Source organism: Bufo bufo, chromosome 5, assembly GCF_905171765.1.
Source record: "Bufo bufo chromosome 5, aBufBuf1.1, whole genome shotgun sequence".
NCBI classification, from domain to species: Eukaryota; Metazoa; Chordata; class Amphibia; order Anura; family Bufonidae; genus Bufo; species Bufo bufo.
In genome coordinates, this window is record NC_053393.1 from 35673687 (window position 1) to 35692183 (window position 18497).

Consider the following 18497-nt stretch of genomic DNA (forward strand, 5'->3'; position numbering starts at 1 on the left):
ACGCGCCTTCTCTTCAAACGGCTGATCGGCTGGGGTGCCGGGTGTCGGACCCCAGCTGATCTGATATTGATGACCTTTCCTGAGAATAGGTCATCAATAAATATAACTTGGACAATCCCTTTAAAGGGCGTCTGTCGGCAGTTTTGTCCCTATGACACTGGCTGACCTGTTACATGTGCGCTTGGCAGCTGAAGACGTCTGTGTTGGTCCCATGTTCATTGCTGAGAAAAATGATGTTTTAATATATGCAAATGAGCCTCTAGGAGCCGTTACCTAGATGCTCTGCTCTCTCTGCAACTGCTGCAACCTCTCCAGTTTCAATGACAGGACCATGCAATGTAAATGTGATCATTAATCCCTGGCCCGATCAATCAAAGTGCAGAGGACGCGGCAGTTGCAGAGAGAGCAGAGCCTCTAGGTGTAATGGTAACGCCCCCGTTGCTCCTAGACGCTCATTTGCATATATTAAAACATCATTTTTCTGAGCAATGTGGACACATAGGAACATGGGACCAACACAGATGCCTTCAGCTGCCAAGTGCACATGTAACAGGTCGGCCAGTGTCATAGGGATAAATCTGCTAACAGGTGTCCTTTAAGAAAAACATGTACTAAGCTGGAATATTACAAATAACTGCAACACTGCTTTACGTCAAGAGCAAAACAAAATCAGCAAGGAAATGAAAAAGGGGGGCGTTGTTTTAAGGAAATTCTGAATTCGGATGTAATACCACCGCCCCTTCAGCAGAGGAGAGCACATCTTGTATCCTTATCCATGGAAAGAAAAGTCACCATATGAAGAGTCTGAAGAGTCTCGGCCACCTCTGGTTTATAATCCTTGTGAAGGATTAATACTAAATAATAATATAATATATACTTTATTTATAATGTCAATAAAATCTGTACAAACTTTGTATCCTAAGTAAGAAAATAGTTCAACCCGTGGCCGCAGCCAAATCCCTCCGTCTTCTCTTTCGTCATACGGAGCAGAGTGTGGCGATTTGCTGAACTTTGCCCATGTCTATTAAAAGCTGTTTCATGCGTCTCTTTAATTGCGGCAGCCTCGTCAGGGGGTCGGGGGGCTCCAGTTCCCCAGTGAAGTCCAGCCAGCTCTCTAGGACTTGGAGGGAATGACAGACGTTAATGTCAGGCAGGAAAACAGCCAAAAATGTCTAAGGCTACTTTCACACTAGCGTTTTTGTTTTCCGGCATTGAGTTCCGTCCTAGGGGCTCAATACCGGAAAAGAACTAATCAGTTTTATCCTAATGCAATCTGAATGGAGAGCAAACCGTTCAGGATGCATCAGTTCAGTCCCTCTTACGTTTTTTGGACGGAGAAAATACTGCAGCATGCTGCAGTTTTCTCTCCGGCCAAAAATACTGAACACTTGCCGGAATTAATTTACATTGAAATGTATTAGTGCCGGACCCGACATTAAGTGTTCCGGCATGCAGAGACCTTTAAAAATGCAAAAAAAAAATTTACTAAATTATACTGGATCAGTTTTTCCGGATGACACCAGAGAGACGGATACGGTATTTCAAAGCATTTGTCACATGGATCCGTCTGACAAATGCCATCAGTTTGCATCCGGATTGCTGGATCCGGCAGGCAGTTCCGGCGACAGAATCCTCTGCCGCAAGTGTGAAAGTACCCTAAAATTGTTAGGGATGGGAACTGCTGCCAGGACGTCCCTCATTGTCTTGTACACCACCGTGAGATGGCGGGCAAGAGACAGCATAAGAGGGTGAGGGAGTGGGAGGTGAGAGAGAGAGAGAGAGAGAGCGAGAGAGAGCACATGAGGGCATACAAGCCGGCGAGAGAGAGAATTAGAAGAGGAGGGATGGCAAGAGCGGGTGTATAACTGAGTGAGAAAGGGGGCGTACAAGAGGACGAGAGAAGGTGTACAAGAGAGCGTGAGAGAGGGGGGAAGAGAGAAGGCACAGCAGAGAAGATTTATAGGAGGGCACACACGATAGAGAGCATACAAGAGGATGAGAGCGGGTGCACAACAGGACATAAAAGAGAGCGTGCAAGAAACCACACAAGGGTGGACAAGGGGGAAAGAGAGCGTAAACAAGAAAGTGCAGGAGAGGGTGCAAAAGGTAAGACATGAGAGGGAGTACAAGAGGGCAGGCAAGAAGGCGAGGAGGAGCATACAGTACAAGAGAGGGGCAGTGAGAAAAGGCAACGGTATATGGAAGTGACAACTAGAGGATAAAGGTGTGAATGAGAAGAATGTGGAGGAATGGAACGCATGAAAAGACCACGGACGTACCATCTACTTCCTTCTCTATGAGGTCCATGCGGCTGGTGACCTCATTCTGGACACTTTCTATGTGGGTGAGAAGATTGAGCTGCCACTGGAGGTGAGCGTCCAGCTGCTCCTCTGCTGCTCTCCTGTCATTACACACGTCAGTCGATACCACCTGGAACAGAAGGGTTCATTAGTGTGATGGACGAGACGAGGGAGACGAGGTCGGCTGAGGAAGCTGGCTGACCGCTATCTAAAGGGCACGGCCATGTTACCCCAACTCAGAGGTTCACCCAGCTTCCCTTCTCCTATACACTGGACCAGGAACATGAGGTGCTGTTTGTGGGGGCCTCACACTGGAGAGCCGCTATGGCTGCGTGTGACACGGAGGGAACAGTGCGCTCATTTCTTTAACAAAAGGGCAACTGAACGCAATTTCCAATTTAAAAACATGTTTTAATCTGCCCAGAATTTCGGGTAATGCAGCATCCACTATGTCCAATTAATGGAGAAATAAAGAAGTTTTACCGTATAAACAGGTGACTAAAAAAAGTCATTATAAACAGATCAATATGACATTATCCAATTAAGGCTACTTTCACATCTGCGTTTTGAGATCAGTCATAGAATCTCAAAACCGGAGGAAGACGCTTCAGTTTTGTCCCCATTCATTGTCAATGAGGACAAAACTGAACGGGCCGGCGTGCACCAGAATGCATTCCGTTCCATTGAGTTGCATTCCCATGCCGCACACAAAAACACTGCAAGCAGCGTTTTTGTGTGCGTCTAGGGATACTGATTAAGAAGTATCCGGCGTAAAACACAATGTACGTCAATGGTGCCGGAACCGTTGTCTCGGACACAAAAGAAAACAGATCCAGCACGCATTGACTTACAACGGTTTTACTGTCGGACCCGTCTTGGTCATTTTAGAGATAATACAACCGGATCCGTTCAGATCAGATGCAGCCGGTTGTGTTATCATAACAGAAGCGCTTTTGCTGATCCCAAAAAAGGAGATTTTTGTAAAACTTACCAGTAAAATCTCTTTCTCGCTCTTCATTGGGGGACACAGAGACCGTGGGTATAGCTATGTCCTCTAGGAGGCGCTGACACTAGATAAAGCTGTTCGCTCCTCCCCTGGCAGCTATACCCCCTCCAGCCTGGAGAGAGAGCTTCAGTTTGTGTACAAGCCGTAGGAGAAGCAAGCCAACCAAAGAGAAGACACGGAACACCAACCATGCCAAGGGACCCAACGGGGTTCAAACCAGCAATAGCCACAACTGTGGCCGGACAACAATACTGGGTGGGTGCTGTGTCCCCCAATGAAGAGCGAGAAAGAGATTTTACTGCTAAGTTATACAAAAATCTCCTTTTCTCGCCCATATTCATTGGGGGACACAGGAACCGTGGGACGTCCGAAAGCAGTCCACAGGGAGGGAAAAAACCAGACCCATGGAAGCAAGCGTCCCTGCAGGCATCTAAGAACTGTCACCTGCAAGACCGCGCGGCCCAAGGCAGCGACCGTCGATGCATAAGTATGCACCTGGTAAACCCTTGTGAACGTGTGTAGGAGGACCCGTAGCCACCTTACACAACTGTGCAGTCGAAACGCGATTCCTCCCAGCCCAAGAAAGCGCCCACCGCTCTGGCGGAGTGAGCCGTGACACCTAAGGGCGGAACTCTGCTCCGGGCGCGATATGCCTGAGCTCTTGCAGGCCAAGCCAAACGTGCATTCGCCACCTCGGAGGCCGCCATCCCTAGCGAGAACCCTCCGAAGACAAAAAGGGTGTTCGTACACCAGAAGGGACTGGAGGCAGCCAATAATGATCAGAGCTCTGACCACGTCCAATAATGTAACTCCCTTCCGTAGGGAGTGAAGGAAGGACAATTTCTTCATTGATATGGAAGTCAGAGACCACCTTTGGGAGAAGAAGGAATGGGCCGGAGAACCACCTTATTCTTGTATAGAACCAGAAAGGGTTTTCTGCAAGAGAGCGCCCCCAACTCAGACGCCCGTCTGATGGATGTGATAGCCACAAGAAACGACTACCTTCTAGAACAGGAGCTGGAGTGAGATCTCCCGCAAGGGCTCAAAAGGGAGAAGACTGGAACGCTGAGAGAACTAATTCAGATAACCAAGGCGGTAAAGGACGGTACGGAGGAACCGTATGTGCCACTCCCAAAGGAAGGTTGTCATGGCACCAGAGAACCAGAGGATGGTGGAAGCTGCCCAAGGACAGAAGCACCAACACCTGACCCATCAAGGTACTAAGGCCTAAACCAAGGTCCAACCCTGATTAAGAAGGATAGGACCGTGGGGAGAGAAAACGGAGTGAGGGGATGTCCCGGCTGTCACAGAAGCCCAGGAAGGACCTCCAGGTCCTATAATAGATCCTGGGCAATGCAGACTTCCTGGCCTGAGTCATAGTGCTGATGACGTCCGCTAAACACCGTCTCCTCGTCAGAATGGCAGTAACAGTCACGCAGTCAGCAAAATGCTGATGTAAGAATGCACCTTGGGAAGAAGGTCGTCTCTGAGTGGCAGTGACCAAGGGACATCTCCTAGAAGGAGAACGAGGTCGGCGTACCACGTGCGACGGGGCCAATCCGGAGTGACTAGGATTTGTCGGAATGCCCTCCATCATGATCTCCCGTAGAACCCTGGGTAGGAAGGGAAGGGGAAAAAAACGTATGGAGGGAGAACTCCCGCCAAGGAGATATGAGGGCGTCCCCGCCGCATGCTTCCGGAACTCTTGCTCGGGAGAGAAAGGTGGAAGCTTTCGTGCAGATACCGTAGCACACCCGGACTAATGGAGGAGTCCCTGTAGAAGGAGGGATGTGGAGGCGCCACAGCCTACCAATCTGGACCGGAGCGTGCCTGGAAATGGAAGACTACTAAGAGAATACCCCGTGCAACAGATGAGGGAAGGTAGTAACGCAGGAACTACCAAGACATGCGGGGTGGCCATGAACCATGAGCCAGAGGAAGAAAAAGACAGGAGAAGAATAGGCTAGGTCTAAGCCCATTTCCCGTCTGAGACCGGCGCTATACAGAAGTAGCCAAGGAATAAGTGGCTGTGCAAAAACTCCGCCTGAGGAGGAAGGCAGGCAAGGGGAGTCACACCGTATTGCTAGCCCCAGCAGAGGGGGGGGGGGGGGGGGGGGGGGGTGGGCCACCCGCAGAGGCCACCGAATTTAGTGCTAGAAGAGTCCACCACCTGACAAAAGAGCTGTGCAGCAAGAACCCAAATATGTAGTGGTAACTCAATACCGCTCCCACAGTAGTAGCCGTCGCTTGCCCCGTCAGCGCAAAACTGAGGTTGAGGTCTGACAATCCGTAGAAGCCAGGTACCATACCGCCCCAGTTAAGTAGAGCTAACCTTAAAGACTCTACCTGGAAGGGCGCTGTAGAGGAGCAACTGCCCAGCCAGCGCTGGGCAGTTGGCGAGTCCTGCACCCCGTTGGAGTGCAATATATTGCACCTAAGTAAGGGGGGATGCATACCGCACACAATGTAACCAGTGAAAATGTCATCACGCCACCTATAGAAGGGGCTAATGCATATGGCAGGTACCGAACCCAGAGGAGATGCGATTCTGCCACCTACAGAAGGGCGCACGTATACGCCCGGCACTGAAATCAGTGTTATTGTACTTAGGCCACCTAGGCAGGGGACAGTGTATAGGGCCAGTACTGCATCCCGAAGAGGTGCGATTACTCCGCCCATGGAAAGGGGGAATGCATACAAGTACTGCAGGCCACCCTAGACGCAATCCTGGGAGACTGCTTCGGATTCACATCAGGGCCTGGATCCGTGATTCCTCCCCCCCCCCCCCCCCCTTAGACTGACCCTCTCTGGGGAGTGTCTGAGTGGGGGCCTGGGAGGAAGGGTGGGGGTGCAGGGATATTCGAGGAGAAAGATGTCCTGCTGTGATCCGCTTGCGCGCAGGTCTACCCCTCAGAATCTCGCCCCTGACCGTTTCGGACTGCACAGGTGGGGACTTATCAACCAAACTACCCAGGGGGTGGAATGGGAACTTCTAGAGGTCTCTCCACCAGATTGCGCAGGCGGTGCATTATCAACCAAACGACCCCGGAGGGTGGATTGGGAATGTCAGAGGTCAACTATTGAATTGCGCAGATGGAGAATTATCAACCAAACGACCCCGGAGGGTGGATTGGGACTTCCAGAGGATCTCCACTGGATTGCGCAGGTGGAGAATTATCAACCAAACGACCCAGAAGGGTGGATTGGGAATGACAGAGGTCCTCCTTGATTGCGCGGGTGGAGGATTGTCAGCCAACGGCCCCGGAGGGCGTATTGGGAATTCTGCAGGGGTCCCTGTATTGCGAAGGTGCATGCAGAATTATCAACCAAGCGGCTGTGTAGGGCGGACTGGGACTATGAGAGGTCCTCCTGTGACCGGGACAGGGCACGGGCCCAGTCTGGTACCGCACGGTTATGATGTGCGCTGAGGGGGGCGGGGGCCCGTATTGAATGTTCTATTATAATTTTATTTTTATTTTTTAACATGACTGGATTAAGTGGAGGAAGGGTTAAACCTTGAATATTAAGAACTGCACTGTTTATCTAACCCTTTGATGACCCTGTGCCGGCCTAATAAGAAATGGCTGGCCAGGAAGGGTTAAAAGTGCCTGAGACCAGGGCGGTACTCAGCTGGCTTCTGGGGGAAGGGACAGCTAGGCGGGAAGAATTCGCGCCAGCCTGCGGGCCCCCCCTCCCCTGGTATGAAGTTGCGGCCTAGTGCTGCAAAGCCGGGCCAAGTTAATACACGGCCGACTGTAAAAAGAGCGCCCTGAAAACACTGACGGACGGCCGGAGGAAAAGAGGGGGGCTGGAGCGGAGCATCCTGCTTCCGCACAAATCGCCCACACCGGCCGGTGGTGCCCGCCCCGGGAAGGAACAGACGCTAAAGCCTGCCGCTGGAACCTGGAGTCGGGCAAGGTAGCCAAGCGGAGTCCCCCATGCCCTACAAACACTCAGCGGCGCACGAGGCGACCGCGATAAGTTCGTGCCGGCATTAACCCTTTCGGAGCGGCGTGCTTGGCGCCCGCTTCCGAAAGGGGTGGAATATGGTGCTGGGTAGCGGGGAGTAGGAGCCACTACGCTCCTCTCTCTCCCGCCGAGTGAGCAGTCCTGAGGAGGAAAATTTTCCCTAGAGGCCAAACTATTAAGCCCCTATGAGCCGGACCTATGGAGGGGGATGAGGGGGACTGCCTGAGGGGTCTTGTGCATACCGCACACCAATAAATAAACGCCCCAGGCAGCCTTGTGTGTCCCCTGTAAGACATAAGTTGTGGCCTTGTTACTGCCCGCACTAGTTAACCCTTGGAAACTATGCCAAGGGGGAGGGAGGGAGGGGGTTAATACTTACCTAGTCCCGTGTACTCACCTCATCTTCTGTCTTGCCGCCATCTTCACCCTTCCTCTGGTCCAGCAGGGTCACCCCTTCAGCTACTGGCACCGTAGTGGCAGGACGCTGGAAAAGGGGGGCTTGGATGGGTGACCCCTTGGCTGGCGGGATGCAGGGGAGCTAGGCTGCCCTGGTCCACCTTGTCTTCTGTGGGGGAGGCAGCAGTGCGGGTGACCGACACTGGCGCAACTCGACCCCGGGAAAACAGGGAGGTGAGGCGTCTTGCCTCCTATTGAAAAAACGGAAGCTCTCTCTCCAGGCTGGAGCGGGTATAGCTGCCAGGGGAGGAGCTAACAGCTTCTGCCTAGTGTCAGCGCCTCCTAGAGGACATAGCTATACCCACGGTTTCTGTGTCCCCCAATGAATATGGGCGAGAAAAGCAAAAACACTGATGTGAAAGTAGCATAATACGTCTATCTACGGTGCTCATTCGCGGTCTTATTCTCCAGCGCCATGTTTTTGCTGTAGAATAAGTCCTGCATACGTTTTTTTTTTTTCCACTGCTTTCAATGACTTCTAGGCTCCTGTCCCAATGGCCAGGATCAGCTTAACCCACAATCAAAGGGGACTGCCCTCTTCAAATCGTGTTCACCTGATTTTCCAGTGATACAATGGAGAACTGGAAGACCCCTGTGTCTTCAGCCCTGGGAACCTAGAAAGGACCCAGCATGAAACAAGCTTCATACAGCCACGTCAATGAAAAAATAAAAAAAGTTATCTCTGCTGAATAAAAAGAGGGGAAGATGGAAAAATTCAATGCACCGTTAAGGGCTAAAACTGCGCGGGTATTAGGCTACTTTCACACTTGCGTTTTTGATGGATCCGGCAGGGCTCAGCAAAAACGCTTCCGTTACTGATAATACAACCGTCTGCATCCGTTCTGAACGGATCCGGTTGTATTATCTTTAACACAGCCAAGACGGATCCATCATGAACTCCACTGAAAGCCAATGGGGGACGGATCCGTTTTCTATTGTGGCAGGGAAAACGGATCCGTCCCCGTTGACTTGCATTGGGGGTCATGTCGGATCAGTCTTGTTCCGCATCCCAGGACGGAAAGCAAACTACAACATGTTGCGGTTTGCTCTCCGGTCTGGGAACGCAACTAAACGGAACGGAATGCATTTAGGAACATTCCGTTCTGTTCAGTTCAGTTTTGTCCCCATTGACAATGAACGGGGACAAAACGGAAGCGTTTTTTTTTTCTGGTATTGAGCCCCTATGACGGATCTCAATACCGGAAAACTAAAACGCTAGTGTGAAAGTAGCCTTAAGTAGGTAGAGGCATACTGCCAGCAGACATGACATAAATCTCCGTCCAGTGTCTCACCTGCTCCGTCCTCCTTTCTACACTGATATGATCTGATAATCGTCTTTTCTCCTCTGTGTAAATACTGCTCTTGTGACCGTCCACTATTACTCTGTTATTATCCCCAGACTTTCCGGTGTCGTTTGGCGTCTTGTTTTCGCCGCCGGAGACATGGGGCTTTTGGTAGCAGTGCTCGTTGGCTATATAGGTCTCTTCCGTGGCATCCAGCTTGTTTGTTGGCCCTCTAGGGTTCTTTCCACCTTTTCCTTTACTTCCTTCCCGAGGCTTCACTGGACGGGACCAAAGTCTGAGGTCAGGGTGGTCTGTGTTCCTGCAAGTCAAGTGGTGACACAAGGATAATAAAAACAAGGACTATTCGGTGTAATTAAAATGGATTCAGATTCATCCTGCACAACACAAGTGAACCAGACTCTTCATACGGATGTCAGAGGGAGGGATCTTCTACATGGGACCCGTTTATGTGAGCCAGCGCAAAGCATGTGTTTGACCGACTGTATGTAATCCTTTATTTCTCCTCTAGTGGCCACTGTAGGGAAAATGAGCAGCTGATGACAGTGTCTGAAAGAACACCTTCCCTAGCAGGGCATATAGACCCCATAAATGGAGGAGGGTCCCGTTATTAGCCATTAAACCTACACGCAAATTATAAAGGGTGAACGGGTAACAAAAAGCCTTAGGCCCCTTTCACACGGGCGTCGCGTGTGAGGGACGGATAGGATGCGGGTGCGTCGCGGGAAAATCGTGCGATTTTGTCTGCGAGTTGGGTGAGTTTTGTATGCGATTGTGTTGCGTTCTTCAGTTTTTTCCGCGCGAGTGCAATGCATTTTGCACGCGCGTGAGAAAAAACGGAATATGGTACCCAGACCCAAACCCGGACTTCTTCACTGAAGTTCGGGTTTGGTATCGGTGTTCTGTAGATTGTATTATTTTCCCTTATAACATGGTTATAAGGGAAAATAATAGCATTCTTAATACAGAATGCTAAGTAAATTAGGGATGGAGGGGTTAAAATAATAAAAAATATATATATTAAACTCACCTCATCCACTTGTTCGCGCAGCCCGGCTTGTCTTCTTTCTTCGCTATTATTTTCCCTTACAAGGCTATTTTCACACTTGCGGCAGTGTGATCCGGCAAGCAGTTCAGTCATCAGAACTGCCCGCCGGATCCGCCAATCTGGATGTGACTGAAAGCATTTGTGAGACGCATCCGGATGCGGATCCATCTCACAAATGCATTGCGAGAACGGATCCGTCTCTCCGCTTGTCATGCAGACAGACGGATCCGTCTTGTATCTTTTTTTCACATTTTTACCGGTCTGCGCATGCGCAGACCGGAAGGACGGATCCAGCATTCCGGTATCCTAATGCCTAATACATTCCAATGGGGAAAAATGCCGGCATTCAGGCAAGTCTTCCGTTTTTTTTTGCCGGAGATAAAACCGTAGCATGCTACGGTTTTCTCTTTTGCCTGATCAGTCAAAAAGACTGAACTAAAGACATCCTGATGCATCCTGAACAGATTACTCTCCATTCAGAATGCATGGGGATAAAACTGATCAGTTCTTTTCCGGTATAGAACCCCTAGGACGGAACTCAGTGCCGGAAAAGAAAACCGCTAGTGTGAAAGTACCCTAACCATGTTATAAGGGAAAATAATAATGATCGGGTCCCCATCCCGATCGTCACCTAGCAACCATGCGTGAAAAAAGCACAATATAGAGCTTGCTGCCATTTTCACGCAACGCACAAGTGAAGCGTGAAAGTCACCGCTCATGTGCACAGCCCCATTGAAGTGAATGGGTCCGGATTCAGTGCGGGTGCAACGCGTTCACCTCACGCATTGCACCCGCGTGGAAAACTTGCTTGTGTGAAAGAGGCCTTAGGCTAATTTCACACTAGCGTTTTTGCTGAATACGGCAGGCCTCAGCAAAAATGCTTCCGTTACTGATAATACAACCACCTGCATCCGTTATGAATAGATCTGGTTGTATTATCTTTAACATCGCCAAGACGGATCAGTCATGAACTCCATTGAAAGTCAATGGAGGACGGATCCGTTTTCTATTGTGTCAGAGTTAAACGGATCCGTCCCCATTGACTTGCATTGTGGGTTGTTCTGCCCAGCTGAGTTAGGGAATCATTACAGATCACATCTGCCAAAGTCTTTGTATTTCTCAAGTGTTTTATGTTGTTATAGCACCATCTAGCGGTGTTGAGTTGTATTACACTTTGTTTTCCTGTTACAAAGACTACTGCATTGTGGGTGGTGCAAAGCATTGTGGGAGTGCAAAGCATCCTGGGAAAGAGAAGTCTCCAGTCTTCAGGACACATCAGCAGTGCTCTCCTTTTGCATATCTCCTTCCTTCTTAAACTTCACCATCCTTGTAAAGCATATCTGGTAAGAGATCTACCTTTGTTTCAGTGATATTATGTTATGCAGAGCTGTTCAGCTAGTTGTAATTGTTACTCAGGGAGTTGTTACTACTGTTAGCTAGACATGTAATCCTATGTACAGGCAGCCATTTTACCATGTGCTTCAGTATCAATGTAATGTTATAGTACATGCTATCCATGCTTAATACTGATACATGTTATTTGTATTCTTGTAGTTTTACCAAACAATCCTGTTTTACCAATAAACAAGTTAGACTACAAAGAACAATCCTCTTATTTGGAAGACAGGAATGGTTTTCTGCTGAATATCAGACTGCGCACTGTGTGAACATGTATGAAGACAGAACATGGGTCATGCCGGATCCGTTTTGCTCCGCATCCCATGCCGGAAAGAAAACCGCAGCTTGCTGCGGTTTCATCTCTAGCATGGGAAAGCAACCAAATGGAACGAAATGCTTTTTGGAGCATTCCGCTCTGTTCAGTTAAGTTTTGTCCCCATTGACAATAAACCGGGACAAAACTGAAGCGTTTTTTTCCGGTATTGAGACCCTATGACGGTTCTGAATACCGGAAAACTAAAACGCTAGTGTGAAGATAGACTTGGGTGACGCGTCATTATCACTTACTGCAAAATCCCAAATTTTAGTTGCAATCCATGTAGTATCTCAGTCACGCCGTACACGTCGGCCAGGAGGTGGTGCGTGGATACAATCTTCTTAGCATTAAGGTAGGAGTAGTTCTCGTTTATGAAGGACAGACCGCACATGCGACCATTATTAAACCAGTCTCTGTCGTACTTGTATTTTGCGCTCCATCTCTGACCTGAAAAATTAAAGCCAAAGAAACGGAGATCATTAATCGGCAGCAAAATTAAACTACTGACTGAATCAAGGGCTTGCAGGCCACAAATATCCTACTTACCACTGAACTAGGTATCTGTGTGTAAAGTCGCCCATACACTTTATATAGTTGTCAGTCATACGCTTGTTCTGGTCCAACACCTATCTTTTCTCACTCTAACACATGCATGCCTGGCTCAGCTGAGCATGGATGTGTTCTGAATGGTAAGCAGGGAGAAAGCTGCTGCCAGATCCCTCTGATGGCAGCTTATTCTCCCCGAGAAAAGAAAATAATTGGGCATGTTGAAATCCAAAAGCCCAATCCTTATCTCCCTGACATCTGCCATCAAAACAGAGTCGGTCATTTCCATACAGAGTGAATGGAGCGGCAGCACACATGCTCGACTCCACGCTTGAAGGAACAGGGCCCCAGCAGTCGGACTCAGAGTTATCAGCTGTAATCTGTGATGAAATCCAGCAGCATGTGCTCATTTTCCCCACAGCGCCACCAAAGGGGAAATGAAGTATTACACAGCATGCACTGAAGTCAATGAGCTGTGTAATGCCTGGAAGCTTTTGTTGGAAGTCAGGAGACTCCTATTGTCCCCAGAGGTGGGGGTCCCTATGGATTTGTCAAATATGTCAGGAGTGGGAAAACCAACTTTAATTTTTTTTTTGCAACAGCCAAGACTGAATACAAAAATAAATTAAAAAAAACATCATACTGTGGAATATAGCATATGAAAGAGTTTTACAAAGCATTGTTCACAAGTTGCAGAATACAATCTACACAGGACTGTAAGCATAATGTAGATCGTGTGTTGTAGATTCGGCTTCTTTATCTCATTGCAATGCAAAGAGCCAAGGCATAAATCTATATGTCATCCATGACAAGCCTCCGTGCCGCCCCTTTTCTTCCCTCGGTTCAATGCAAATCCCATTCCAATCTGGGTGGGACGAGGCCGGACGGGGCGCATGCTGCCTGACAACCCCAATGAAAACATGGCACAAGAATCCTTTCCTCACCTGGTGGGTCGCTGCACACGTAGCAGATATACTGCTCGGGAATACTGTCTTCCAGCAGCCCCATGCAAATGCTGTGCTGCCAACATAGACATTCCTCGCACTACAAAATAGAGGAAATACAGAACGGTTATGTAATATGGACTCCCACTGCAAACAAATCCACACCGCATTATAAGTGAACATGTCAAATAACTATCACCCACGTTCTTATATTTCTAGTTATAATACTGTACATGATGTCAACCCCCCCCAACTTAACTGCCGCACCGAGAGGGTCCATAATTCTGAAGGGATGTTAATAACTAGCTTTAGACTCCACGGGAATGGTGTTATTGTGTATACAGTGAGCGACAACCAAAATGTTACCATTTAAAGTGTTTGTCCGGTTACTAATATTGATGGATAGGTCAAAATCAAATCTGAGGGGGTCCGACTGCCGGCACTCCGCGGCGATCACTGCGTTCTCTTCGCTGTTTACCTGCGGCGATGAGCAGTGTAATTACATCTCCTTTGTCTCATTCACTTGAAAGGGAAGTAGCATTTGTAGTTACACTCTGTCCAGGGAAGAAAACACAGCGGTCGCAGGAGTGCGGTCGCAGGATCGTCCGGGGTGCAAGCAGACGGACTCTCCCCGTCCAGTTACTGGACATCCCCTTTAACTCTAGGTCGGGGATCTGGAGCTTTGTTTTTCTAACATACATCCCCAAATCCCAGACAAAAGACTGAGTTATTAGGTTATATTATATCTATTAGAAAGTTACGAGTTCAACCTAAACAAGATTTTGGGCCTAAAACTGGAAGTGGACATTGACATTAGAGCATGAACGATCGCTGTTCTTGCCATTGGAGCAGAATGCAATAAATACCACAGACACAACAGGTCAGATCAATGATCGCTTTTCAGGTCTATTATCCTGGTTAAATGAGAGCTCTATGGAGCCGATGCTGCCCGTCCTTATATCAGCTGGCACCAAAGCTGAAGGCTTTTTCTGGTTGTATAGGGAATCCATTAGGAGGGAGGTCACTCCTGACGAAGTCCCTCAAAACGTTGCAAAGTGGAGTGCTACTGCCCCTGTCTTGAAGGAACTTGCCCAGAGAAAGAGATACTGACTGAGCGTACAGGTAGGACGCCATCTGATCCAGCAGAATGCTGCACACAAAAAAAAAAAAAGTAAGAACAAAAACGGAGTCTGTCAGAAGTTCTGATCCCTCGTAACTGCTGACAGCACTAGTTTTTACATGGTGTGCAACAATCCCGCAAGTGCCTTCCGGGCAGTCCATGCTAAGGTGCCCTCTGCTGCTCCCACAACCCCTTTAATCTGTGTGGCGGCTGTAGCGTTCTACATAGTTGTCACTCCAAGCAAAGGGGAGAGGCTGTATAGCAGCTCGACGCAGAGGGCACTTCAGCATAAGGGTCCAGGAACTTGTGGGCGCGGGGCCATTTCTGACCTATAGAGGCTGAAAATGTGTCAGGACCACGTCCAGCTGGAACAGCGCATCACATCTCTCTTTCTAACACGCCATACAGCTGTGCGGACGGGACTGGGTCAGGACCAGCTTTCAGCTTTGAAGCGAAAAACTATGAAAATTAACTTTTCACTAACAGCAAGCAGAGATAGTGAGGAATATATAATATATATATATATATATATATATATATATATAATATCGGGAACCCACCTGAATCATGAAGCCGTTCTCTTCGTCCATCTCGCACACACATCGGACGATCTCGCCGACGCCTTCCTCCTCATCCTGCGACTCCTCAAAGTTTGTAGAGTCGAATTCCTGATTGTACTCGTCCCCGCTGAGGATCAGGCTCTCGGTAGAGGAGTCCTCGAGGAATTCCATCTCAGAAAGGTCTGGTCAAAAAGAGACAGACAGCTGACTGCGGCGACTATTGCCAAGGCTACAGATAATACTGCGGCGACTAGTGCCAAGGCTACAGATAATACTGCGGCGACTAGTGCCAAGGCTACAGATAATACTGCGGCGACTAGTGCCAAGGCTACAGATAATACTGCGGCGACTATTGCCAAGGCTACAGATAATACTGCGGCGACTAGTGCCAAGGCTACAGATAATACTGCGGCGACTATTGCCAAGGCTACAGATAATACTGCGGCGACTAGTGCCAAGGCTACAGATAATACTGCGGCGACTATTGCCAAGGCTACAGATAATACTGCGGCGACTATTGCCAAGGCTACAGATAATACTGCGGCGACTATTGCCAAGGCTACAGATAATACTGCAGGAATGTCTAAGGCTACAGATAATACTGCAGGAATGTCTAAGGCTACAGATAATACTGCAGGAATGTCTAAGGCTACAGATAATACTGCAGGAATGTCTAAGGCTACAGATAATACTGCAGGAATGTCTAAGGCTACAGATAATACTGCAGGAATGTCTAAGGCTACAGATAATACTGCAGGAATGTCTAAGGCTACAGATAATACAGCAGGAATGTCTAAGGCTCCAGATAATACTGCAGGAATGCCTAAGGCTACACAACGGCATCCGCCACCTAAATGCAGCAGTGGTAGCATGATAGCGCATGCTGCAAAATGGTATCTGATACACTTAGTGCCGCACTTCTTCTACATTTTCCAGATCTCATCTTGCTGTCAATGAGGGCACACATGTGTTACCTACTTTCCTATTCTGATCACTCGCACAGACTATGAGAGAGGGAGAGCGGTTGGATACTATACAGGCCTCTCAGTCTCTGGATAGAAACAAGAATGTTTCTATTCAGTGACAGCAAGTATAGATCATAAAAATAATAAGGTACAGAGACACAGTAGAGGAGACTTATTAAGCAAAAAAACACCAGAATACGGGATTAGGTGCTGTGAGCCAATAATATTAGGAGTTTTAGACAGTATTTATGCCTTATTACACATAAATAGAAGAGAGATAGAGAAAGATAGAGATAGAGTGATAGAGAAGGGGATAGTAATACAGAGAGAGACGGAGAAAGATAGAGAGCCATAGATAGCAACAGAGAGAAATACAGAGAGAGGGAAAGAAAGAGAGGTAGATAGAAGAAAAGAAATACAGAGAGAGAATGAGAAAGAGAAATGAGACAGCGATAGATAGCAGTATAGAGAGAGGGACAGAGATAGAAAGATACGGAGAGAGATGTATAAAGCGACATATAGATAGAAGAATCAGAGAGAAAAATAGAGATTGATAGAGGAAGCGATAAAAATAAAGAGATAGAGAGACAGAAACAGATATAAAGACAAATATATATATATGAGAGAGAGAGAAACATAAGGAGACAGAGCAGAATCTGCTGGTGGATGGGGTTTTGCGCTTACTTTCTCCAGTAAGATCCACGGACAGGATGGCACACGGGAACTGGAAGGTGCTATCCTTCACTGCCAGCGTGTTGTTTGGGGCAGTCACGCTGGAGGACGAGCGGATGACTGGAGAGGAGCTTCTATCCAAGAACTCCAAGGAGCCCTCTTCATAGTCTGAATGTTCTGTAGAAGGAAGAAATCAGTCCTGTAACAATCCGTCCTTTTATACAGCTTATCCCACAGAAACGCTCAAAAATACACACAATTACCACATTTTGGCTGCTTTAATACGGGAATTTCTCGATTTTGGGTCGATATTCTCTTTAGGTTCAGGTCAAGAGGCTCACCGAGGTCTAGCCTCCAGGGTGCTGGAACAAAACTAACTCCTACTAAAGAAATAACGGAGGACTGCACCTTCCTATACATGCAGAAGTATCAACCCTATAAAATACCTAGCTCTTATTATAGGAAGGCACGTGCACATACTGACCACCAATGGGAAATATATAATAGTCCACAATCTGCATCCCCCACACAAGTTCCAACAGCCTCAAACCAGTACCTGCCCAGTACTTGCACTGGCTGAGTATTAACACACATTTTCGAACTGGATATTCGCGCAGGAAATCTGCAGCGTAATACAGTATCAGCTAAGTAGATGAGATTTTAAAAATTTTCCAGGTGGAAATTGACCTGCGGTGCTGATTCTGCAATGCAAAGGGAGAGATGTGGGGCAAATCCTCATCAAAATCCAGGAGCAGAAACGCAGCGAACTCTGCATACACTGCCGTTTGCATGCACCCTAAAAGTCCCATCTCCAAGCTATGTCCACCTTCCCAGCCAAGTATTTCTCCATAGTCCTGCTGAATCTAATATGAAAAATCAAGCAACTTTACAACGGGTCTTATTTAATGATTTCCTATCTTTATGTGCAGACAATGCGTCTCTGGAGCACGGTCCTGCGAGCCTTGCAGTCCTATACTTCCTTCCTTGTAACTGCAGGATCAGACTACGAAGTTAGTTTGTTGTCTGTTACCATGGAAACAAATACGTTTGGATGGGAAATGTGCAAACAAAACAAGAGAGTTTTAGTTTTTTTTTTATTCAAACCTGTGACAAAGTTGTTTCAATTTTTCTTTTATATGCATTGAAAATGGTTTGAAAACCTGGCCTTTAGGCATTTATGACACATCCATAGGATATGTAACGAACGCTGAAAATTCGTATATACCGCTTTAAGCAGAGAGGGCTGGCGGGTAATAAGAACACATATTAATACCTACTTTTCTTCTTCTTCTTTTTCTTCTTCTTCTGTTTGGATTTTGAGTGATCCTTCTCCTTCTTCTCTTTTCTCTCCTTATCTTTTTCTTTTTTCTTACCTGCTAGGAAAACAGAGGGTTAATCCCATGTCATACTGCTGGGATATGAGTGTGCATGAGGCCAAAAGCTGAGGAACACCGCTCTGTGCGCACCGGACGCTTAGGCTAAGTGCACACGATCAGGATTGTGTGCGGATGTTCTGCGCAGATTTGCCTGCGGAAAATCCGCACCGCAGTTCATGTACATTGTACTCTATGAGAATTTGACATTCTCATGCACACGATGCCGATTTTTTTTCTGCGCAGATTTTGACCTACGATGAGGATTTTAAAATCCGCAGCATGTCAATTTATTTTATTTTTCCTGACCGAATTTTCTCCACTCATTTCAAAGGGGAAAGAGTAAAATCCGCACCAATTGACACGGATTGACCGCACAGATTTCCCTGCGAACACCTGTGGATTTCAGGGCTTGAATACAAGGGCAAAGTTCACGCCCTTATTGCACCAAGGGCCTAATCTGCATATTATCATAATTCGGGAGCAGAGTCTCGGATCAACATAACAAAAACAGCATTATAAT

At 47.8% G+C, this 18497-nt stretch overlaps 1 protein-coding gene across 4 annotated transcripts in view; it reads right to left on the reverse strand.

Moving 5' to 3' along the window:
- Nucleotides 1–277: 277 nt before the first annotated feature.
- PHF20L1 (PHD finger protein 20 like 1) overlaps nucleotides 278–18497 on the reverse strand; it is a 100227-nt gene continuing 82007 nt past the window's right edge. For 2 of the 4 annotated variants that reach the window (XM_040432124.1, XM_040432127.1), the window contains 9 exons: nucleotides 17879–17977; nucleotides 16614–16778; nucleotides 14965–15146; nucleotides 13285–13384; nucleotides 12046–12241; nucleotides 9024–9333; nucleotides 8286–8345; nucleotides 2280–2430; nucleotides 278–1120 (listed from right to left, as the gene is read on the reverse strand). In XM_040432124.1, the coding sequence (XP_040288058.1) occupies nucleotides 978–1120; nucleotides 2280–2430; nucleotides 8286–8345; nucleotides 9024–9333; nucleotides 12046–12241; nucleotides 13285–13384; nucleotides 14965–15146; nucleotides 16614–16778; nucleotides 17879–17977 (1406 nt within the window). In that variant the 3' untranslated portion in view covers nucleotides 278–977. The remainder of the gene's footprint in view (nucleotides 1121–2279; nucleotides 2431–8285; nucleotides 8346–9023; nucleotides 9334–12045; nucleotides 12242–13284; nucleotides 13385–14964; nucleotides 15147–16613; nucleotides 16779–17878; nucleotides 17978–18497) is intronic. The other 2 variants (XM_040432125.1, XM_040432126.1) reach the window with 2 other exon arrangements.